The sequence below is a fragment of the Camponotus floridanus genome, unplaced genomic scaffold, assembly GCF_003227725.1.
Source record: "Camponotus floridanus strain SB8 unplaced genomic scaffold, Cflo_v7.5 scaffold25, whole genome shotgun sequence".
Classification (NCBI taxonomy): Eukaryota; Metazoa; Arthropoda; class Insecta; order Hymenoptera; family Formicidae; genus Camponotus; species Camponotus floridanus.
Window position 1 is genome coordinate 60,037 of NW_020229381.1, and position 26,654 is coordinate 86,690.

Sequence of the window (26,654 nt, forward strand, 5' to 3'; positions counted from 1 at the left end):
AGTGCACGTCAGTTTAGAGGTGGGGGCATCTCTAAGCTAGCGGTGTCAGCGCTTCCTCGACGCTCACTGCTCGTCGACCCGTCGAGCCATCGACACCGGGTGACAGATCGGAGCGTAGAGAGTTTTAAAATAATCGAGACAGAGAAAGAGAGACAGTCGATCGGTTCAGGAAGAAGAAAAAAGAGAGAAAGAGAGAGAGATTGACGTTCCGGGTCGTTCGACCGGTCGTTTTGTGCTACGTGGATTAAGTCGAATCGAGGAGGCGAAAATACAATGGAGAAGGAACAACCGGACTCCCTGGCGACCGTCGCCGTCGTCTCGGAGAAGATGCCGCAGACTCATAGCCACTATGCGCCTAGCGAGGTCTATTCCACCGCCGAACCGCCACCGGTAAGCTTTCGCCTACGGATTAGAAATTCATTTCTTATCTGTTTATTCTTCGGCCAGCTTGAAATTTTTTTATCGAACAAAACGAGAGAGATCATTATTTGTCATAATTTTCAACATCTCTAAAGAATTTTATTTTACAATTCTCAAACTAGAGAAATCTAAGAAAGATCTTAAATCAATGAGAACTTAAAGATTCATTTTTGAATCAAAACCATATGTTATCTTCTACATTTTTTATGAACTTTATATTGATAAATGGACTTTCAAATAATGTATAAAAATTCATGAAGCTGAAGCTATGCGAATGACGACAAGAATTACCACATTTTTACACCTGTGCAAATATTATTGCTAGCATTAATACTTAAAAAAAAACAAAAATATGAAAATGTAGCTAAAAAAATTTGTACGTAAAAAAATTTAAAATCGCAATTATTGTTTCATTTAAAATTAAAAAATATTCGATTATAAAAAGATAATCATTTACATACATATTACTCATATATATTCATCATACATCAAAACTACAATTTTCCAGCATATTTAAATACAGTAATAATAGGCGACATTTATCTTTTTTTTATCTACTAGAATTTTTCTTAAATATAACTGCAATTAAAAAGATAGCTTACTAATGTGACTTGCTATGTATAGATACGAAATATATCATGGAGCAAAACATGATGTTGGCCTTGATGAACATGAAATCGTTCATCAAGTCATAATTACGACGACTAAAACGGCGAATAATTTTGTACACGTGCGGTTGTTCCCCTGAATAGAAAAATAGCATGTAATAGCGAATGTAGTGTGGAGGTAATTGTAGTTCGAAAATTGGCACTATATGGTATAATTGAATATTGCCACTATAATAAGAAAGAGAATTACAACGAAGAAATTGCAGGATTTCTCATGATATACCCTTTGTTTGTCGGATCGGATGAACCACGCGACTCTACTTGCCTTTACATAATTACTCTTTGTCGTTATCGATAATAATGGCAATCAATAGATTTCTCGTTTACGATCCACATCCTCGATTGTTATTATTAATTTTCTTGGAACGATTTCAGGACATCTAAAATAATTTTAGAAATTTAACGGGGAGGAAATATAAAGATCGAAACAAGTCGATAATATGTATTCTTAAAAGTATATTTTTTTTTCATGAACACCTTTTATGTAAATCTATATTATCAGAAAATACAAATATGAATATTTCATTTCGAGAATGAATATTTATAACTTTCGCTATTGTCACGATTACTGTTGTTTTCCATCATTAAACTCGAAGCAATGAGTCATAAAGGAGCACGCGTGATACGCATAAATTTGTTTAGCTTGATTTAAATCGATGAGCTGAATGTAAACAATTAGCAATATAAATATAGCATCTCACAGATTGATACAGCTGACGTTGCAATATCGTATATTGTAACGCACTTGCGTCTTTCGATTCGCGCTTTGGATCGTCGAGTGAAATTTAATTATTTGCAAATCAAAATTCAATATCGGATAGTAGGATCAAACAATTGTTATTGTAGAGAATCCATTCTCATTTGTGTTTCTGCAAAGATAACGTGCGAGACTCGATCAATCGAGATATAAAACACATATAGAGGTGTATCGAAGGATCTCCGAAGGACATCAAAAATAGATATAGAGAAAAAGGATATTCAGCGAGTTACGTGATTTTCCTTGAAAATGCATTAACGATATAAAGAACACAGCTTATACATAATATAGCATGAAGCATAACAAATGGCGTGCAATCTTAGAAATTACCATTATTTAAAAAAATTACTTATTTAAAAAAGTAATCTTCAATTACTTATTTAAAAAAGTAATCTTCAAGGTAACATCGATAGATATTATTGAATATTTTCCTTACAATGTTATCATTTTTTTGTCTTTTATTTATTTCTCGATCATTTGGATGCTGGAATTTATAATAAAGTCGCAAGTTTTGATGCAAATCTAATTCACACGTAATTGAAAAATATTAATTTAACGATTTTAAATTAATCTATCGAAATCATAAGCTCTTCAATTACAAAATTGTATTCACAAAAAAAAAAACGCACAAATAAATTGTACATCACTTCCGCGAAAGTTGTTTTGTAACATAATTGCACGGAACTCGTAATCGCACTCCAACAGTGATTGTACATTTGCGTGATTGTTCATTATTATTGTTTGTTCGATCGTCTTTCAAACTAAGATTGAAAATAGTGGATAATAATTAAAGATAACGATATAAAGAAAAGTAATCTAAAATACATTTCATTAACAATTGAAATCTACGCGTTCAAAATAAATATTTTTTTTTATTCGCCGAAAGAAGAGAAAATTTTACTTTATTTCTTCATTATTTCACATTTCTGTAAAATGTATTTTTATACGTACAATTGAAAAATGCATACATTCTTTTTAAAAAAAAATTAAAAGAGGAATGCAATTATTAAACAAAAATGTTACTTGAACTAGATAACAAGAGTTAGACTGGAAAATAAGGAGAATTTAATTACAGTAATTATAACAAGTAAAAGAATGTATGATTCTTAATTTTACAAAAAAAAACGTAAATATGTATTACATTCCAAGAGACGCGTACATTTCCGCCATGGAGAAAAAAACGCGAATATCGTTAAGAATTAACTTAATTGACTAACGAGAGAAAAAAACACAGCAAATAAATTGTAATTGTATATTATCTTCCTGAGAATATTTAACTTTCTATTTGTCATCCTATTTGAACGAATATATATGTACAGTATAAAAAGTGGAAAATTACAATTTCAATGATCAGATTTACTCCAGATAATAAAAGAGTTTAATGATTTCAATAATATATGTTTTGAGATATTTTACATAAAATCTTGAATTTTTCTTACTCTAGGCAAAAAAAATATTTTCATTTAAAAATATTTTCTTAATATGAATACTTTTTATTATCACTTCAAATAATTATGTAATTATCACGAATTTTAATTATGTAATTATATCACGAATTTTTGCTAATAGCCAAATTATTACGATAATAAAATATTTACTGTTAAACCATAAAAAATTAATACAGAATAATAAGCGATAGGAGTAAAGAATATAAGAGAATTTGCTTTCTGTCAATTTTTAATTTGATAAAGAGTATTTTTTTCCAAAAAATCACATATTCGTTTTAAGAAAAAGTACAGTTTATGTATGAAACATGGCTTGAATACAAGAGGAAAATTAAACCTCAAGGAGGAGAATATATGAGAAGTGAAACAAAGCTTTCGAAACTCGTTTTATCGTCGGAATGACATCGCTGTTTATGAACTCGCAAAGGCCTTGAATGCCGAATTTGTTGGCCATTCCATATTCTCTCTTTTTGTCTTTCTCCAAATATATACAAATATACGATACTCAGCAAATTTTGCGAAATCATAAAAAAATCATTAACAAAGTCGTTTTAAATTTTGATTATTAAAAAAGAAACAATTTAATAATACTATTAATATGAATTAATTAGAATTCTTGTAAAAAATTGTGAACGTATCTGATTTAAATAGATATTAAGAAAATAAAATCAGAAATACATATCTAATAAATATTAAAGAGGAAGCAAAACCATTTATATAAAATGCTTCTCTTATATAACGTTTTCGCGTGAATAAATATCTTCTTGAATAGTTTTTTAGTTGTTTTGCATCAAGCGCAAGATTCTTGTAACGAAGCTAAATAGCATGTTTCGCATTTCGTTTCACTATTGAGTAATCAGCCATTCATTCACTGAGGTTTAACTTGCGCGTCGAACTTTCCGGAGATTTCAACGCGCGAAACGAACCTGGAATAATATCGACGCCGACGTAAGCGTACTAATTCTCATTAGTAATATGCACTATAAAGAAATCATATTATCTTATTTTTTTATGGGTTCAAGCCCCTCATCTCCATAAACCAGAAGGTCATTTCCGCTTATGCTGTCAGCAACAATGATTGTTCTGCCACGCGTATCACCGGCCTGTGACAATAAATTATGTTTTTCTATTAAATAATATATTATGTCCCAAGATACAAGTCTTGATTGCGTAAGAAATTCTTTTTAATTGTACGGCGTACTTAAGAGAGAATTTTACATCTTAACTTTTAAAGACTTATGGATGAACACAATATAATATACCTCTAACTGTACACATATTATATAATATTTTACAATGTTTTTCCTCGCGTTTCTCAATCTGGCTTGTAAATAAAGTGCTTGAACAAAAAAATATTCGTCCCTGAACACCTCCGCATTTTCGTTTCTCTCTCTCTTTCTTACACATTATTGACATTTATTTATTCGCGCGTATATATGTATATATGTATAATGGTGGTACGCAGTCTGCACTTACATAAGACGAACTTGAACGAAGTTTTCGAAGAAGTATACAGGAGAAATATACGAAGCGGATTTTTTTCGCGATTTTTAATTGTTTCAATGAAAGTTTATCGTTTACTCACATGTTTTAATAATCCGATTATATTTCTCAAATTAAGCAACAGAATAAAAATTTTCTATTAAATTACAAAATTATAGAAAATTTTTTACAAATGATTGATTATATATTTTCTTAAAAATAAAAACATTAAAAGAAGTGAAAAAGAATAATCTGAAGAAAAGCGGGTATTAAAATACATATGTATAATATTTAAATAATATATGAAAGTTTAGAAATGTATGTCAGAGAAAAAATAATACAATGTAATGTATAATTTTTTTATACTCGTATTTTTCATGCAAAATATATACCATACTCATCCAATGCGAAGCAAAAAAGCACGTTTATGAGTACATATGCAATAATTTAAAGAGATTAATAATGATTTGAAAACTTACTTTCATTCGTTAATTTTAAGCGTGCAGCCTGCATCGTACACTGGTATATTAGAGAGAAAGTGCAAAACGTTATCGATGTCTCACAAAACTATACTACGTCGATCACATGACATAGGAATTACAGTCTTTGAGATTGATTGAGATGGATTGTCATCTTCGAAGGCATGTTTCAAGATTTATTAGAGCATCGAAATCAGATTTTCTATTAATTAAATATAAAAAATTTGATTCATCACACGATATAATTTATATGGATTATCGCTTACGACTGATTTCGATTAAATTTATAAAATCACGATTATTTTCTCTATCGCGTTTCTATCATCGGAACCAGTTCGCGACGATTAACCATTGTTCCGGAACGCTTTCCATGAACTCAGCGGATGTCAATGACTCACGAGTGGAGGACAAACCGAGAGATTCGTCTCCAAAGAATAAATAATAATTTTTTTCGCCTTAAATGCCTGGCAACAGTACCTGTTTACTTTTGTCAGATAGATAGCGCGGCATAAAGCCAGTCTCGGATGGCCTACTATCTCTTGGAAGCCTCTCACCCGAGTCGTCCATCCGCATCGAGGTCATTACGAATTGTATGTACAAGTACAGTCTGTGGTGCAAGTCTCACACACATCTTCCGCAGGGAAATTTTCATACTGAAGAGTATCCGAAAATTATTCCGATATAATGTGCTAAAAATATTTGTAAAAATATTTGATCCATCTTGTATGAAGCGGATGGACCATTAAAAATGTACTTTTTATTTCGAAATCAATGTAGAAGATCCGACGTTCATCTCGATTGACATCTCCGAATATATAATATAGTATAATTATAATAATATAAAGATCATACAGGTCATTCAATCGACGAATTTCGCGTAATATAGTGGCGAACATGATCTACAAAGGCGTCAAGCGTCAAAACGGGTTCGCGCCGCGCTATAATAATGTCAAGGTACAGTTATCACGCGTCAGATGTATTTTATCAGACTTTTCTCGAAGGAGTTAAATGACGACGTAGTAGTTTTTTCAGCTGTCATTAATCCACTCTATCGCGAGGCACGAGTTTGTCATTCGATGTCATGGACGTTATTAATTATATATATATGTGCGTATTTATTGTAGAAATATTTAATTTATTATATATTTTAACAGATAAGATGGATATAGAAATTAACAGATGAATCTCGGTAGAAGTTAATGAAAATATACAAATAATATTTTTAAAATCCAGTATGTAAATTGAAGAGAATATATATTTACAATGCATTTCCGATATAAAATAACTTTAGCTTTAACATAACTTGAGAAAATTCCTCGTTAAGGAAAATCGTAATTTGCATTTTCGCGATATCTATTGAATCGACTGAAAATGAATAAACACATATACAAGATTTTACATAATCACCTTTCTCCCTCCTCTATCGTTGCAACTAGGCGCGGGAAACCGCGATAAAGTGCGATTTGTTCGTGTTCACATTCGCGAAACTGCACATACGAACACATACGTTTCTATTGCACTTTTGTCACAGAGCGATGCTGGTATTCTTCTCAATGCGCACGCATACAATAATACATGGGACTTCACGCTGGTTAACCAACTGAGTCGAGGCCTTTTGTCGTTTCGCACTCTCCTTTGACGTTCTCTTTGCGGTTGTCGCTTAAAACGTTAATGTTAAAAATAGTGAATTTATCGCTATTTATTTGTCCATGATTCTCTAATAAAAAAAGTATATTAAACCCTTTTAAAATGTTTCCGACGAATAAATTAATATTTTTTACAGGCGTACATGAGACCGCCAATGAAGAGCACGGCAGTTCAGATCGCCAGGATCGCCGCTGTTACTCTAATCACGATGTCTGTGGTGCTTGGAAGCTTCATCCTGGCGGCATCCTGGGTTCAGGCTAGAGCCTCCTGCACGCCGGAATCGATTGCGGCGATGCAAGCGGAACTGAAGCTGCAGCAGCAACAGCAGACTTCCGGCATGTATCAGCCGCAAGGTGAATTCCTCAAGCATCTGCAGCCGGAAGCTTTAGTGCAGGTAAGAATACCAAAGAATATGATAACATAACGAGATTCAATTAAATTATATTATATAAAATATTTGATTTATTTACAAGATATAAAAATGAGATATAAATATATTTATCATTTCATAATGTTATTACATATGAGAAAAGAATATTCAAAACATACATATTCGATATAAAAAGATAAATGTAATTCCACATATCAAATGCTTCTTCCCACAATGTTCGAGATTTCTCGTAATAATAACGAAAATTAGCATTGATCTTGTTATCGGTAGATTGTGAATTTAACTCATGGCGATCACAGCGATTCAATTGCACAGATCTCAAGGTAAGTGTGTCAAACGAATGTAATTATATAGAAAGAATAGAGTAAAACAGGATTCACCGTAATTTTCTGACCGCCGTTATCGACATTCCTTCCGAAAATATAGCTGCAAACACATGATTATCGTCCAGAGATGAGCGATTTCGACGATTCTCGATCTGCTTGTAGTCGTTATGGAGAAATCGCGTCGATGGTCCTATTAATTTTTCGTAGCAAAGAAAGTGATTCGGTCCATACCGACGGATTTCTCGTTTAATTATTAAATTCAACGCAAAAACGCAGCCGATGCCGTAGCTTTCAGTTCGTTACATTCACGGTGATGATTTCCACAAAGATTTCTCTAAATTTTCATCTCGCGACGATCATGTTCGACGGATCGTAAAAAGAATCGATTGACGGAAGAATCGCCCAGCGCGTTCTTTACGATCGAAAGTGAGAAACGTTAGTGCGATGCCGTTAATGCAATTAACACCCGTGTTCTCGCGTTCTCTGGTTTAAAAAAAAAAACGCAAATTTGCTTTCGTAAGTCACAACGCAGAATATGCGTTCAAAGATTTGAAGAATTGAAGCGATAAACGTGAGCTAATAAAACGTGACGTAGGATTTGCATTTCGCGGATCTAACGAATCTGTACATAATGAACAGATGTTCATTCACAGATTCTATCTTTCCTTCTAAATTTATTTGAATATTTAATATTGGGATTTATATTTTCTGAGAAGAATACGGACAAGTGTTGCTTCAAATTTTTTCTGGAGATTGGACTTAATTCTTGGACAAAGTTTAATTTTTTTATCCTTATAAAAATTTTAATTTTTACCTTTATAAGGGAAATACTTATTTTACCGGCCATTTTCTCTAATACAGTAACTCAGTCCATCTGGAAACTTTTCGCATATTCATAATCTAAGCGTTATAAACATTTATTTTAAATAAAAATTGAAGTACAATCTAGTTTAGAGTAATAGTTGTCCTCATTCTTTTACCTAGAAAAGAAATTGCATTTCATAGAAATGTTTAGAGCATTGGATGTCTTGACTTTTAAGCTTTGAATCCAATTGTCTTGCTAAGAGTAAATGTCGATTAATAGCTTTTGCTAATAATTATGTTAAAGTTTGAAAGACATTTACCGTTATTATATCAACAGAATAGATAAAGTGAATGGCTTTTCATGGCGTTCGAAAGAAAGAATCATGTCTGATCTATCGTGGTTACGCCCATTTTTGTGGTATTTGCTAATATTACTAGTATAATGATTACTGATATCTGCCTAAATTTATCGAAGCTTCTCAGCCATTCCAACCACAAAATATGATTTACAGCTTATTTAGAATCGACAATTAGGGCCAATCTACGAATCGATTATTACAGTAAGAGTAGAGAAATTTTATCTATCAAAAAAATGTGTGTGAGATTAATAAAAATAAATTGTTAATTTATATTATATCAAACAAAGTAAGTAAGTGTAACGAATAATTGTAGTGTAGGATTTCTTCAGGAAGTACACAATTATAAAATTATCCGATCGCGTGCGTGACTTGTGAACAACAATTATGTGAAGTGATTATCGATTGCGACTTGCATGTACTATATATAATATTTTATTAATATTGCGTTTAGTGTCCATTGTACATCTATTTTAATATTTTCAATTTATAATATACTGATTAATTAATATTTAATATTTAATTTTAATACTTACGTTTATTTTAATATTGATATCAACATATATATCTACAAATGACAACTTTTGTATGTGTAAATATAAAACAATTTAACAAAAGTTAAAATTCTCTTTTTAAATGCAACATAAATTTTTTTGTTTTTTTTTTTTCAGCTATTGCGTAATGGTAAAATATGTTTCTTGAAGATTACCAAATAATTGTTTTTTGTTGATATTGCATTTTTTCCCGAATGTTTTTATTTGATTATTACTCTTTTATTTATTTATTACTCTTTATCGCATTTATACAGATACAAACACTTGCCAAATTTCACACATTTAGCAATCGGCTCGTCCAACAAAGAAAGTTGCACACGCCTCGCCGATATGTCTATTGGAAATTATGAACAGTCAGATGCTAATGAGGGAATTAAGCATAAAATATCGCAAATTTAGAAAGCGTAAAGCGATTTACAAGTGTATTCTTTTATGCATCTCGTCAAGAGAGCATGAGGGAGAAAGAAAGAGAAAGAGAGAAAGAAAGAGGCTTGGTGCTTTGTAGATGTGCACTTAAATTGGCATGAGAACTATTTATTGCGTGGAAGGGGCGGATTACACAGGACAGATAATAAAAATATTTCTACGTTGCCATGCGCCGAAATTCGAGAAAGTCACGAAGTAATTTTCAATCGCTCGGATAACGTTATGCATGTTCATTAAATTGGCAGAAATAATAAGGTTTCGACGGGAAATGCATTGCATTATTATCGTTTGACTTTTACTGTATCTGCACGCGACGACGATGCCACGTTGGCTTGCTCGTCTCGGAGAAATTGAGAACGAACGTCTTACGTAAAATAAGAATGCAATAGCTTGAAAATGCTCTTGAAACCAGGAAATTGGAAAATGTCTCTGTCTTTCTCTTTCTGTGTCGGTTAAGAGTCCGAAATTTTACAAGAGACATATAATTGACATATAATAAACTCCCACAACGTTCACGTATGCTACTCAATTTGTATCTCACTAAAGTAGGAAAATGATGGAAGCTTAGAAGATAATAGTACAGCGTTTACTTCGGAGATTACGTTGCTATAATCTCGCTGTGTTTATTAACGACAACAGAATTGCGAAAATTGCACGTAAGATGTAATTTTCGTATAGTTCACAAACAGCAAATTTATCTTAATATTAAAGATGTCAATTTAAACATTTAATTGAGAATAGTAAGTATATACTCGCATTTATTATAGTAAAAATTATAAAATTCTCAATAAAAAAATTTCTTTAACTTATATTTCTCGCTTGATCTGTTTCTGCTTAAGTCGAGACTCAAGGTTAAACCGAAGACAAAGCGATTATCACTTAATCGCGCGTGACAACAGTAGTAATTGGCGAATCGTTCAGAAAAGATTATACTAAAACAATATTATACATTCAACAGCTGGAACATCTAAAAACTTATACATACATATTAAGCTTATTTGGCGATTCTCTTTGTGAGATTCCAGTCTAAAATCTTGAGGTTTATTTGTTAAATACAATATTGGGATTGTTAGCTGTATGTATATGTGCCATTAGATTTAATACTATTAAAAAGATAATATTTATGAAGTATTTTATAGCGTGTTTAAAATTCAAGTTTACAAATATTAACGAATACGCGAAAGATATTTTATCTCAGATATTCGCTATTCAGATATAACTTTTACTTCGAATCTCCCGTTTATCTAGACGTACGCTATCTGACATTCTCCCTAAATCACAACCATACTTTCGCTCATGAACGCGTCACGAGATTATAATCGGCGCGTATAGATCCTAGTGAGATTATATCTCTTCCTAGTCCAGAGTTGACTGACAATTGACGCATGACGCGCACACAAAGATCGCGATTTTTTTTCGCGCATCATTATTCCCATCATATATGAATCCGCGACGCGATCTCTCATCGCCGCGAGCGCGGAAAGAAACGCGCGGGAACATGCCGACACGTAGACTACGGCGATTAATTCCGGTGGTAAAGTGACGAAGTCGTCGTATAAAAAATAGGATGTGGACTTTCGAAGAGACACGTTCCGATCGCGTCTGCGAGTTTAAGCGCAAAGAAAACGAAACGCGATGAAACTGGCGCGAAGCGGTGCCAGGAGCCAAGCGCGTTCAAGGAGAACCGCAACCAAGGAATTACGTAATTCGGCTTCTTGTGCGTTCCTCGTATGCGATTGCGATCGTAGATCGACGAACGAGCCACTCGGATTTGCAAATCGATCATTCGCGATCGTTCACTTTTACAATCTCGATTAACGACGACAAAGTTCTCCGTTCATTTTTTTAAAACTTGATTAATTTCTTTTTGTTTGTGTTTCTAAATTTATAAATATTAACAATTAAACAATTAATTATCTATAAATATTAACAATTAAACAATTAATTATAAATTTATTATCTTGTTAGATATTCGAGAATATTTTATTTATCTCTGCTTTTCAAACGTGTTATTTATTTTATTATGTACAAATATAAATCAAGTATACTGGCATCAGCTTCTTTTAAAGTAAAGCTCGTAGCACATTGTCCGTCGTCAATCATTTAGCTTCCGTTAGACGAGACTCGAGTGCTCATTAAACAATCGCGGAAGCGGCGCGCTCAATCGTGCAATGTATTTTCTCCTTTGTCGTTAATCAATTTCTCTCGTTCGCGAGAAACTGGCTCTCTTAAATAGGATTGTTTTCACGAGTCTTGCGGTGCCTAGATAATCAATGTTTTCGCGAGAATACTCGGAGTATTTACGGAGTCCCCAATTCTTGATAATTGATCATCACTTGAGGGAATTGCTTCATCTTAATCAACTTGAATTAATATTAACGAAAAATAGGACACGCGTTATTTCTCTACTCGACAGAGAAATTCAGTAGATCAATTATTTCCCATGTCGATGAATGTCATCGTATATGATGGCTCATTACTATATAGTAGTCATTTCCGGTCCGTTTATGGCGACCGATAGAAAGTAAGATCGGTATAAGTACATCGCGAGAATGTAAAAGCACTCATGTACGGTCGTGCAAAGGTGAAAATCGGTCATCCTGGGGTCGATGAAATCTGGTGAGATCGATTACGAACTGCGGATCGTGAACATCAAAAGATCTAAAACACCGGATAATTTTTCGATAAAAGAGCAAAAGAAAGTTTATTAGAAAATAAATACTTGCAAAAATAATAAATAAAATTATTAACTATTGAAACTGATTATTGTGACATAAAAATTATTATTCGCAAATTTATTTATTTCATATCTAAGAGAGATATTAATTCTGAGAAAATTTATTATCAGGAATGAAATTGCTTATCGAGAATTCTATAAGAGTGTATCTAAAGAGTATAATTATTCTCTGTTTGCTTTAATCACCTTGACATTAATCACCAACAATTTTACAATGAAAAAGAAACTTCCTCAATGCTTTAAATAGATGTTTTGTCCATATTTTTGAAGCAACGTTGTTTCAAGGATCATCCTTGAACACGATACCCTTAATTTGCAGTGAGTCATAAGTGCAAATTAATAATTGCATGTCCATGTTCGTCGCAAATTATTCTCGGATTTTATAGCCGGACTTTATAAGTTTCCTATTTTGCAATAAACGAAAATGATTATATGAAGTTGAATTATAAATATCTTTATAAAGGTCATTTGACTTTAAAATTTTTTTTTATATTTTCAGCTTGTATGCATTTCGTGATTTTTAAAAAATTCCTATTGAAAAATTCTACTTGAGAATTTCTAAGTTTTGAAATTTTATGTACACATTTATCTAACATATGCACAATAGCATGGAAACCGGTAAATTGCTCATAATTGTTAGATAAATTGTTAGATAAATCATTCAATTCTTCAACAAAGATATCTTTGTTCAATACTTACACATCACAATAAAGTGAGAATTATATTTTCAAATGCCATTAATTATACGTTAACTATTATGAAAATGTACGACCTAAAATTAAAAGTTAAAAATAAAAGTTACGCAACTCTCGACAAAATTGTATTAATAATTTTTCTCGTAAATTTCATGCGACGATATTTTCAGGATATCGTCAGGATGCTGCTGAGTTTTATCTCGGAGTAACGAGACTTGGAAAACGTACTCGGATGAAAGTGGGTTGCCAGTTACGCGAGGTGAACGCTCTCTGAGCAGATTTTCTCTCGTCGAATTGACTGTTATTGTTATTTCGTTTGTCAGTTTTTTTCTTTAAATATACTCAGGATACGCTGCCATTCGTGCACGCTCCATCGTCATCGATAGAAAATAGAATTCTGACTCACTCGTTACTTATACGTATCTGCCTCTGCTTGTGATCGACTCTTCCTTTTTTATACGTGAGAATCGTCGATCGGTAATATAAATGAATGTGATATGATATAATAAATGATATAAATGAATCTAGACGAGAGTCTCCTCTGTTCATTGAATAAATTTCGCTTTGCATCTCAGAGCGCTGCGCATTATGATTATTAACTTGTGAAGGAAATACACGGACACTTGAATATATTTAGCTCGCACGCAAGACTTCTTGTACACAATATCTTCTATGCTAAGTGAATTCAAGTGACTGTGCTATTTACTCCATATGTAAGAACTTTACAATCTCATGTCACGTATATATTATTATATATGTATTATTAGATAATCAATGTATGCATTTCTTTTAACGAAGGACAACATTTTTAATTTTAATTTTAAAACACAATCGTGGAGCTGTTTATTAATTTTGAAAATTCAAGTGCTTTAATTAATAAAAATTTCAAGTTGTGAATAGACGATCTAGTTTTTAAATTAATTTTAATTATATTTTATTCTCTTAATAATAAGTATAAAAATTGAAAGACGCATAAGCATGAGAAAACAAGCAAATATTAATAAAGATAACAAAACTATTACAAATATATTCAAAATATATTAATTAAAATATAATAAAAATGTAATAAAATATAATAATTTTATTAGTAAACAGATAAAGCTATCTCATATTTCCGTCTATCTTATCAATGACATTTGATTTATAAATCTCTTGACGTCGCGATTGAAAATTGCAACAAATCGCGTCGCATAGTTTCGCAATGCTATCCAGCGCATCTTAAAGACGATAAAATAACTATAATGTTTCGCTAATTGATAGATCGAAGCCGATGCGTTTTCTAAAGAAAGCCATTCGTTTTACGATGGAGTCATCGCTGCGGCAAATTACAATGGCAATTTCTTCTATGTCGCACGCTTCGTGAATCCTGAGTGGGTGGAAACATAGCTCTCGTTTCCCTTTTTCTGCGAGATTTCATGCCATGGTTGTACATCGCTATGTACACAGGATAATTGTTCTGTAATACAGCAAGTCTAAAAAAAGAATGACACGTATCACGCAACGATCAATGTGTTGCATTTCGCATATATACACTTGTATGTGTGTAAAAAGCTGAATGGAAAAAATTTAATTTTTCGTTGGTTAATGGATACGGTTAATAATCGCAATTATCAATTTAATTGACCATCTAATTATTATTACATATTATAGTGAAATATTTTTGCGTTAAACGAGAGGTTGCAGCAAGCAATATAAAGATATGTATCGTAATTACTTCGACATGAAATTTTATGCACTTTGAGCACAACGTTCGAGAAACGATGTAGATCAGTGCAGATCTTTTCTCTCTGAAATTGAACTAAACTGAATTTAAATGGAAAATTAATTACTGTGGAAAGTATTATATTTAACTGGGAATAAATTAACGAGTTTCGTGTAAATGATAAAATTAGATTTTAATCGTCCATCTGATAAATTTTCATAATTTCTTCTTCATTATATTTTTTAGAAACTTTTCAGAGACATCCTCTAGAAAAGATTCAAAGAGTCTTTCTTGTCTAGTTTGGGGTCGTTAGAGAATGCCCAGGAAATTATAATTACTTGCTAAGAGACGACACGTTCTCTAATAAAGCCGTGAAATGAACGGTGCGTCACGTCAACCTCCTTCGTCGCGTTCCCATTGTTATACGCGAAATTAGTATCACGATTTATTTCACAGGACGTGTATACACGAGGCACTATCTCTCCCAAAGTTATATATAACGCGTGTTCCCGCAGTTTATCGAGTTTCATTGCCATTCTAAATAGACGATCGGATTGTGTGTCGCCCGTCCGGTCTATCGCGAAATCCTTTCTACATCCTGGGCACAATTTCCCCAAGTGGAAAGTGCTCAGTCGTGTTCCCGTTTCTTCGTACCCAGATTATTACCGGTTAAATCTTTTAAGCATATTAGCGTGTATCTCCATGACTTTAGTAATTATATTGAACATAAAAAGAACATATACATGCATGTAAACGAGATTGTCTTACTTGTTTGAATATTCTTTATATTGATATTTAATATACTTTATATTGATATTTAATATACTTAATGACAGCTTTTGAAATAACATTATTTGAAAATACTTCTAGCTGTTTATATAATTTCGTAACATAATTTAATAACTATTTTTAAAATAATATTTGAAAATAATACTTCAGCTGTTTCATAACAAAAAGTGTTTATTAAAAATTGCAACAACTGCCGCGATGTTGCGACAATACATTTCATTGCGTTGACAGACATCCCAAATGTTAGCGATTGTCGTTATGATCCACAATTGTACAGCTGTTGCAACGCGTGTTTCTTGCACAAAACTGTAATCATTCATTACCAATTGCCTATGCGTTAGGAAGAAAAAATATCTAGCATATATATTATATTTGTGGAAAGAAGCATTTCAACATGTTTATACTGCATTTGCGGTAGTCCTCAATTTAGACATTTTACCGGATGCGATGAGAATAGTGGACGAAATGGCATGCTTGGATCGGCAAGTCTCTTGCACAAAATTGTAATTGCACGAGACCCAGAAACGCAGCCGACGAGAAGAAGTGCGTTTTTACGAAATATGCATGTATTAATTTGCATTATTGCAGTTATTATTGTGAATCTTATTATTGTGAAGATATTATGAGATTTAAAAAAGAAATTACGTGCAATTTTTACTGGAGAAAGTCAGCGGAAGCTGCACTAGTTCTAAATTTACACAGAACATCCCATTTCTTTCTTCCATATTAATTATTATTATATTATATTACACAGTTTGTCATTTAAAAAATATATATATACATTTTTCTAAATTTATATATTAATTTTTATCCGATTAGATATCTCTCATGAGAAGAAATATACGGAGCTAAGATCCTACTATTTCGTTTATATTCAGATATTTCCTTCTTCGCATATGATTTCCATCGTTGGCGAAGTCACAGTACAATAATATAAAGCGAGTTTACTTTCACTGGTGACCCGATGTCGCGACCAGGAAGACGAGTTGCATCAACGAATGATGATTGCCGCGGTGATATTTGTCCAGCTTTCGAAGTCTCGAGGAATACTCGTTTTTTTTATTGACATTTTTTAAGTTTCTCTCACGGTAGATAAAAAATTACAGAGTGATCCATTTTTTTAAGGAAGAGACTAACTATTCGATTTTTAATAAATTACTATTATTGGAATTATAATCTAAAGAGTACATTGGTATATTACCGCAGTATATAAATACAAACTTTTTCAACATCTATGACACTTGTGTACATAAATAGGTTATTAAACTAAATATAAGAAAATTAAAATTTAATTTATAAATTTTAATTGAATATAAAATAATATATTGATATATCCCTTTAAGGTTAATTTTTTTAATAATATAGACATACAATAATGCATTCAAATAAATGATAAAAACAGGACTTTTTTTCAAAAAAATATTATTTATGAATGTCTCAGAATTTAAATAAGACTATTTTCTTTGCAGGAATCTATCGAATCGAAGGATTCTCTGCAAAGTCTTGCTGCGCCAACGAAGAAAGAGGTCCCCGATACTAAGGACATAAAGGTCCAAGGAGAAGGAGAGAATAGTTCAAAATCTGATAGTGACAGCAGCGATGATGACGACGATTACGATGACGATGAATTTCCTCCCGTGCACATTAAGCTTCCTCTTCAATTGGATCTCGACGACATTGCCGGCGTAAATATCATCTTACAATTCTTATACAAGTTGAAACCAATTTTTTCATGCACTTGCCTCACAAGTAATATTAATTATCATATAATTATCATATCAGAGAATTATCATATAATAACAATTTTACATTAATATCATATAATATAAAATATCATATAGCTTTATATAATTTTATTAAGAATTTTTATACCACCCAGTTTTGCAAAGATATTGACATAGTTGTTTGAATTGTGATTTCAATCTTCCAGACGTTAATTCAGCAAGCTCGTAGCAGAGTTTCATGCGTGGTTGAAAGACGACGAGCCGATGAAGTGATGGACGGAACTGGCGACAACGGTTTAGATAACAGTACTGATCCACAGCGTTTCCAAAGACTGAGCGGCGAACGGGTTGCTATCCTTTGTGAATCAGGCAATCCAAATCAGGAGTAAGTAACAGAGGAAAATATAAATTAAGACGTTGAATGATGAGTAAATGATATTAAGTTAAGATCTAATGATAAAGTGTTCGGACAACATGAATAACTTGCATTGCAAAAAAATCATTTTTACAATTATCGAGTAATAAAATAATAAACAAGCAACAGAAATAAAGAATTAAATATTTTTATACGAGTTATAATTTTTATATGAGTAAACAAATAAAGCGTATAACATCTTTATTATTATTGTTTCTATTTTTGTAGACAACAGGAGCAAGAAATGCTCACTCCGATCATCGTGCCTCTAGGCACCGTGCAAATTCCCCTTCAATCCCAGGAACCGAATCCAAACTACCATCAATATCAAATACACACACAGTATCAAGTTCCCGACATGCAGCAATTGCCGCTCAGCGACCCACGAGGATTGAATCACATCCCGCCAGGTATACTTCCTCCTGAACTCCGTAATCTTCCTCAGCTAACTATGGAGATGAGACCACCTCGAATGGGTCCGCAAATGCCTATGATGCCACCTCAGAACAATCAAATGGGACCACAGGTGAATTTTGTTTGTCGAGCGATGTAATAAACTTGACCTAAATAGAATTTATCTATTAATAATTTATTCAATGCAGTGGTTAATTATGCCATATTGATAATGCAGATCGAGGTGCGTCAGATTCCTATCGAACTGCGTCACTTCCCGATGGACCCGTTGAGAGGAATGCGACCAATTTCTCCGGAGTCTCGTCAGGAACCGCAAATCTCGGTGATGTATCAGCAGCAGCCCGAGCAAATTCTCAATACTTACAATCAGGAGCAGCAAGGTCCGGTCATGATGCCCCCGCCTCCTCCACAAGCTGAGGCGCAGGTTCAAGATCACAGAATGCATCAAGCATCGCCCGTGATGATCCCGCAGACTGAACAGAGACCACCTGCTCCGCCTCAAGTTGCACCTGAGAAGCCACGCTCACCTTTCCAGGGCATTCCTATCGAGATCAGAAGAATAATTCAGCAAGTACCATTAGAAATCAAGAATATCATCCAGCACATCACTGGCGAAGCTAGATCATTCCCGGCCCAGGTACCAGACGGAGCACGTCGTGAGGCAAGTTTACTTATTTATTTTACATTAAATCTTACCTTATCTTACACTAAATTATTTATCTTTAAATCTTACATTAAATTATTTACATTAAATCGTAAAATAGTAATTGGAAAGAATGTAGGAATCATAATTTCACATATGTTTTATTTAATGTATTTTGATAATAAAGTTATGTAAGAATTTTGATATAAAATTAACGATATAAAATTTTTACAATAAATTATCTTAGCAAATGTGTGATAAATAAATGTATTAAAACGTATTTATTATGTATGTAAACATATGTTGTAACATATATGCTAACAGGAACTCAAGCCGTTCCCGGAAAACGCGAGACCAATACCATTAGGACCGTTCCCACTTCCGGTGGAAGTGAGAAATTTGATCGAGCATGGAAATATTGAAGGTCGTCAACGCCCGGATGGCGCCGACGAACAGCAGGAAGCGAAACCTTTCCCAGGTCCGGAGGACGAAGGTGACGAAATCGAAAGAAACTTCCCCGTACCTGTGGAGATCCGCAACATAATTCACCAGGTAAAATAATAAATAATGACGTTATTTAATATTTTTTTAATTCTCAGATAATTCTCAGATAATCGTATAATATTAGATTCTTTAATATATTTAATATGTAATAAATTCTACATGAATTTAATCTAGATATTATATTTTTTATTTAAAAAATCGATTACGATCTCAGAATGTATTTATTAAGGATTATTTAATGTTTTTGATATATTATTTAAATAAAAAATAAAATCATGTATTTTAATTAATTTCTAAAGTAAAGATAAAACATTTTAAATGAATTAATATAGATAATATATATGAAAATTATTTAATTATTATATATTTGAAATTAAATTAAAGAAATATCTCTTTTGTTTCTTTATCGAAGCATTGAATAATTTGATACTGTCGTTCTTAATAAATAAGAAGTTAATAAAAATAGATTAATTAAGAGAAAACAATTTCTGGAATTATAGGTCGTAGAAGGTCGTGCTTTCCCTGTTCCGAGATTTGCGTTAAGACCAGTTGAGTCCTTGGAGGTACCAGTAGAAGCACGTGCCGATGTGACTGATGGCCAGTCCACGGAGCAACAATCCGAACAACGACAACAAGAGCAGCCTCAGGAGGTGCACATGATGATTCAACAGCAACAACAGCAGCAGCCACAGGAACAACAACAATCGCAACAACAACAACAACAACAACAACAACAACAACAACACCAATCAATGCAAGAGGAAGAAACCCGTCCGCATTGTAAGTAAAAATTCATCTGGATTTGAAATTTTTTATTGCTATCTTTAATTCATTAATAGTTGCAAAAATCTCCTTTGAGAAAATTTATAATGATATAAACAATATTATTAGAAAATACAAATGATGTAAGATGTAATATATACATTAAAGAGAAAAAGAGAAAGAGATTTAAATGGAGTTGTATATATTAAAAGTAATTAAACTTCAAAATTGATAATAAAAAAATATTCAATTATTCACAGATGTCCAACCACGTTCTGTGCGCTCCGTGCCAGAGGAAGTCTTCCTTCATCGTCGTGAGAAACGCGTACGTCGTTGCGCTTGTGACTGCGCGTGCTAAAAGATGCAACTGCACTTCCGTGCGCGCGGACGGAACGAGATTTTAAGTCCGTCTAAGATAAAAAATTAAGAAGAAAAAAGATTCAAAATCGCGTCATCGACAAACTTTGGTCAAACGATTGCAATCGTTGCGGTCTTAAGGAATAAAACAAACGCAAGGAAAATAATTGCAATCTTCTTGTATCAAATTTTCCTGACTCAAGGTATATTTTAATAATATAACTATAACATTTAAATAATTTTTCTCCAAGTTATTCCAAATTCTGAGATTTTCGAAAATAATCGAGGTATCTTGAATTTTACCAACAAACTATTCTTCGTCATATATAAAATATTATATAAAGTCAATATTTTTATATCCCATGCGGCAGATAAGTACTAATAAAAAGATATAATTGACGATTATTTATATTATCGAGGAATAATATTTGTTTCCAACGACACATAATTAATTTCAGAATATTTATCCTTCTTTATCGGCTAAAAATACAAGATAGAAAATCATTTATAAAGATATAACTGTTATATAATTGAGATATATTTTAATAACTCACGAACTGTTGATCAGACAATAAATAGTAGTTTTTAAATCGGCTTGATTATATCGTTATATTCTTTCATAGAGAGAAGAAAAGTAGAAAGATAGCTTAGTGATCTGTGATTCTTCTATATAAATCTCCTTAAAAATAAAAAACGCTGCAAACGCTGCAAAAGTATAATTCTATTTTAAAGAATGATTATATAATTATTAGCCATTTGCCTGTACGATAATCTCGTCTTTATATTACGTTATTAATTTTGCAGTTTTGTTTATTTTTTCCATATCCCCATTTCATCTTCCAAAATGGTAGAAAAAAAATAAAAATCGATTCTTTTACGTAAAAGCTAATTCACAAGAATATTGTGTATTATATATTTTAGTTTGATTAATTACTCATGAAAATACATTCCTGTATATTGTTTGCGTTTATCGACAAATTAATTTTAAGCTTTGAATGTTTTATTGAATTATATTCTCTATGTACTCTATGTTTTTTTTTCTTTTTCATGACAAGTAATAAAGTGGTACAATATTGACTCAATTGATACCTTATAGTACATCTGGACGCATACAAATCATTTACACATTCTAAAATAATAAAAGAACAAACATATCGCAACATAAGGAACAAAATAAAAAAATATATTTTTTTAAATATAATTAACATTTATTATACTTTAAATATAATTTATTTTTAATATTTTAATATATATTAAATAAAATTAAATATATTTCACTATTTCATTGTCCGGCGCTCGTTTTTTACTGTATTTAACAGATCTAATGTCTGCGTTCAACTTAATCATTTTTTATTATAATTATTGTATATGACATTGTAGTAACTCGTGTGATTTATTATTTTCTGCGATTATCATTTCGATAAACTTATGAATATTTTTCGAAAGTATTTCTCATAAATATTTATTCATTTAAGGATATAAATCAAAACGATTTAAAAACTATTGCAACTTAGAATAATAATTATTTCTTTAATGTGAATTCGAATATATATCATAGCGTTTTAAATTTGTCATAAATTTAAATTAATTATTAGCTTATTTTTCCAATTAAAGACGAATCATATGATGGAGGTAATTATAACAATTAAAAGTAAAATTTTATAAAATCTCAAATTTTATATAATTTTGATTCAATATTTTTTCAAGAACTAAAGTATTCCGTAAGTATTTTTGTAATATGTTAAATATTTCATATCGCTCTTTTTTCTCCTTTCCTTACGAATTAACTATATAATAGATGTTTCCTGTGCCTTATATGCCTGACCTTGTTGCCATTCAGACGCTGACACTCGAATGAGCAGGTAACATAAATCACTTTGTATATTATTACTAAACGTGTGTGATTATTTTTTACAATTACGGTTAACAATTTACAATTACGGTTAGCAATTCGCGAGAATTAATTATCACGATTAATATTTCGTAATTTTGTATCGAAACAATCAATGTTTCGAAACATAGATTTTATTCATCATCACAAAATAAATATCGAAAAGATAAAGAATAACAATTAAAAATTATGGTTTCATTATAATATAGAGAGCAATCATTATTTCTTTAATATTTTGATTCGCGAATATATTTCTTACCGTGTTTTAATTTACACGTAGATCTTGATTTGCTTATTATTTTCGGATTAATAGCACACAGTAATACGCGAATTACATAAACACATTCACACATTTATCTTGTATACATTAAATATTTTGTAACAGCTATGAATGAAATACACAGTGAATAGCGCGCTATTGTTTACGTTCCTTACCTTGTTATACGTGTCTTATCTTGCTATACGTGTTGTTTACATTCCTATAGTAGTGACTTAGCTCGTCATTCACGCACCGAGATTCGAATGAGCAGGTTGTAGCTCCGTATATCGTCATATTATTATTCTAAACACGATCATTTTCTATACAATTACAACTAGTGATTAATTAATTCGTGTAATAGATATATAATTACGCGTAATTAAGTTCTTTTTTAAATTCTTTTTGTTTAATTGGTAATTTAATTACGTAACTTAATATTTATCAACCGTGCGTATGAACATTCGTATTTACGCATCGATAATTTATCGAAAAACGCATTTCTTATACAATCTACTCGATCGAAATCTATCAACATTAATAAAACAACGATATATTTTCGGATATTTATTTTTATTCTTATGATTTTATTTATTTATAATGTTTAAACGTGCAAAATAATCATTTTACAGAACGAAAACGTACTTGTCAGCAATAGGTACAGCAACCTGATAAATCTCGCGCGTGAATTTCAAGCGCCGAATGGGTCGTAGCAAACTTCACGTGACTAGTTTCCGTGTTATTATCCTGTCGCGATATAATAAGGTGCACGTCGTATGCGATTAACGTCGAGAGTGCCGTGCAAAGTGCCGCGTGATCATCGTATCTTGCTGATTAGTGCACGCGCGAGCGTAATTAACAGTGTTTTCGCGAGTGTCGTGTGAGTGCCATGAAGAAGCAGCAAGGAGGAGAGGAGAGAAGGAGGAATCCCGAGGAAGCGCCGTCGAGCTATGTTGCACATCGTACCGGTGAGTGGTTATTTTTCATTACTGCGATTTTTTTTATGCAATGATAATATCAGAATGTTATATTATTTCCTGAGGTTTTACCATTTTTGCATATATACACAGAAATACGTATACGCGATGATCTGATGATAGATAGTCTACTATTTTATTATTAGTCCCGTTGTAGAAATTGCAATGCAATCGAACTTTAATAATATAAAATCAATACTTTCACCAATTAACGTAATACGATATACCTTTGTTGGCTATTATTTATTAGAACGCTCAAAATAGGTCACGGTGGTTTACTTGAAACAGTTATGCGTAATATACATACAATATGAAAAATTTATATAATGCTACAATTATGTTAACTATTTTATTATATCTCGTATAAAATACTCTCTCTCTGGAAATAGACACACATAAAATAATACACGGAAAATTTGAATAAAATTAATAAAGTATGAAGAACGATTATATATACATGATGATTTTAAAACATTTATTTCATTTTGTAATTATAGTTTATTTTAGATGATCTATAATTCGAAATAAAATTCAGATTAAAATTATATTTATAGTTTTATATTTAGTTATATATCATAAAATTTTAGAATTTTATTTACATATAATTTTAATATATACCCGATATATTACATAAAACAGAAAATTAACATACATACATGTATAAAACATACATCAGACTGCATATCCATTAAAATTTTAGGATATGCAGAAATTATAAATTATAAATAAAAATATATAATAAATAAAAATAAATTATAAATATAAAATTATAAATACACAGAATTATAGCTTGAATTTTATGTATTGCAAATTAAGTAGATCATTCAAAAACTGGCTTTAAATACGTGGTACATAAAATTAAAAATAAATTTTTATCGTAAATTTTATTGCGAATTATAGATCATTTAAAATGAATATTTTTAAGAATCAACAATCAGTAGCAATTTTTAGAATAAATGCAAAATAAGGCAAAACAAGGGGAAAATAATTTAATTATATTAAAGATATGTGTCGACTATAAAAAAAAATTTTAAATAAAAAAATTAAGATTTTAAATATAATAAAAATAATAAAATATATAATTAATAAAATATTTTTGAGAGAACGAAAAACATGAATTCTGCATGATATTATCATATAATTATTTATTATTCCTTTTACGATTCGTGCAAATTTTCTTTAGATATACATTATATGCGTTTTTCCCTTTATGTGGTCAATGTTTTTCAATTTTTGCCAATGTAGCATGACGCTTTGCCATAAATATAATGTCCTAATTTCCAAAGAAACACATTTGCAATATTCGCGCGTTTTCTTTTTACATTAATGATGTATTCCACGAAAACATTGTGTTTTGTGAGCATCTACGCAGAATGCGGAAATCATTGCGATATTTCTTGTCGTCCTTAACCCGAGAAAGCAAAGTATGCATATATGCAATTTAGTATAATTACATATATTATCGTTATCTTTTCTCTCTACATCTTGCAGGTCAATGCCAAATAAAAACACATAGGTTACAGGTCATGTAATATATTCCAATAAATCGCTAAAATAATTACTATTCACACATTTCTTCCTTAATTATATAATTAAAAGTGTATTATTTATTTTCTATTCTCGTATTAAATTTAATTTTAATTTTTTATTTTGATTAATTTTTTTCCATGATGAAGTGATTTTTGCAAAATAACGCTAAGTAATTGCCAGAATAATTAACAGAACAACTGAACAAGTTAATTAAATTTAACAAGTTTAGTAACATATTGTACATTCCAAATTGATATTTTATACACAAATATATTTAATAAAATTTAATAAAAATTAATTTTATATTATAAATAGTTTTAAACATACACTTTACTTTATATTGATAATTTCTATATCCTATACTATGTGTGACATTATATTTTCTTTAAAAATTAAATTATTAAAATAGAGAGAGAACTAATGCAAGATAGAGAGAAAACTAATGAATTAATTGGATATTATTTTTAATAAACTAGAATTATATAAAAAATTAATCTCAAGAAGAATGTTGATGTAATTATATAGCAGTAATTGCGAAAGGACTTATCGGTATTCGAAATATATAACGCTCTATGCAAAACATTCATTGATATTTTTATTTCAGTTGATATTTAACAATAAAAATGGATATCAGTTCAGATTATATACCGAACATCGTATGAGTGTATTTTTTCCTGTATTTGCACATCACAGATGAAGATATTTTAATTCTTATAAATATCTATATCGGAGATCATGTATGAATATTATATAAAATTGCGATATATTCGCATATTATCGTGTTTTACACAGAAAAAATTCTCGATTTTTTTATATTTCATAGATTTCTTTTTATATCTTACAAATCTCTAGATTTTCACGATTTAATAAATAATGTAATTAAAGATGTTCGGTATCTTGAGCGTATTCGAAAAAAAAATGCAATTCTGAAATACTCCGTGCGTATCATGATACACTGATTAAAGTGCATTACTTACTGCGTAACGGAACACACGTCTCAGGATATTTAAGCCAAATTCTTGTACCGAATAATCAATTCGTGGCACAGACATGAGTTGACATAATTTTCGCGAAAATTCGAACGTAAACGCGAGATTCGCTCGTGCGATTAACGAAACTTTCTTGTCAGAATTGATCGAGAAAATTATATAAGCGTACGTTTCATTAAATTAAATTATATCGTACGCAAGACACAACGCGATACTTGCACATAACACTTGTTATATACGAATGATTATACTTCGCGAGTGTATTATTAGACATTCAAGTTGGAAAGCGGGCCACGCATGACAATGTAATTGGCTCATCGCGAGCGGTTGAATTGCGTTTCTTCGTCTATTAATTTTCGCGATTAGGTCGCTGGCTTCGGTTCAACTCACCGGTGTCACGCACGAGATGTTCTTCGTGCGGCCAGATGATTATCAGGCCAGAGAACTGATTCACTTCGCCAATTAAAGAAGGTACATACTTGCCGCCGGAGATTTATACATATGTATTTATGCG

At 31.3% G+C, this 26,654-nt stretch overlaps 2 protein-coding genes across 4 annotated transcripts in view; both read left to right on the forward strand.

The window, feature by feature from the left end:
* Nucleotides 1-20,799, forward strand: LOC105249754 (putative uncharacterized protein DDB_G0271606). Its single transcript, XM_011255454.3, has 9 exons — nucleotides 1-390; nucleotides 7,035-7,292; nucleotides 17,148-17,363; nucleotides 17,609-17,787; nucleotides 18,046-18,343; nucleotides 18,449-18,892; nucleotides 19,199-19,426; nucleotides 19,879-20,158; nucleotides 20,401-20,799. The coding sequence occupies exons 1-9, from the start codon at nucleotides 274-276 to the stop codon at nucleotides 20,496-20,498; spliced, it is 2,118 nt and encodes a 705-aa protein (XP_011253756.2). The 5' UTR covers nucleotides 1-273; the 3' UTR covers nucleotides 20,499-20,799.
* A 1,446-nt stretch (nucleotides 20,800-22,245) lies between these two features.
* Nucleotides 22,246-26,654, forward strand: part of LOC105249759 (heparan sulfate 2-O-sulfotransferase pipe) — a 46,989-nt gene continuing 42,580 nt past the window's right edge. For 2 of the 3 annotated variants that reach the window (XM_011255460.3, XM_011255462.3), the window contains exons 1-2: nucleotides 22,902-22,918; nucleotides 23,277-23,612. In XM_011255460.3, coding sequence (XP_011253762.2) covers nucleotides 23,534-23,612 — 79 coding nt within the window. In that variant the 5' untranslated portion in view covers nucleotides 22,902-22,918; nucleotides 23,277-23,533. Of the gene's footprint in view, nucleotides 22,360-22,901; nucleotides 22,919-23,276; nucleotides 23,613-26,654 lie in introns of those variants that run through there. The other variant, XM_011255461.3, reaches the window with a different exon arrangement.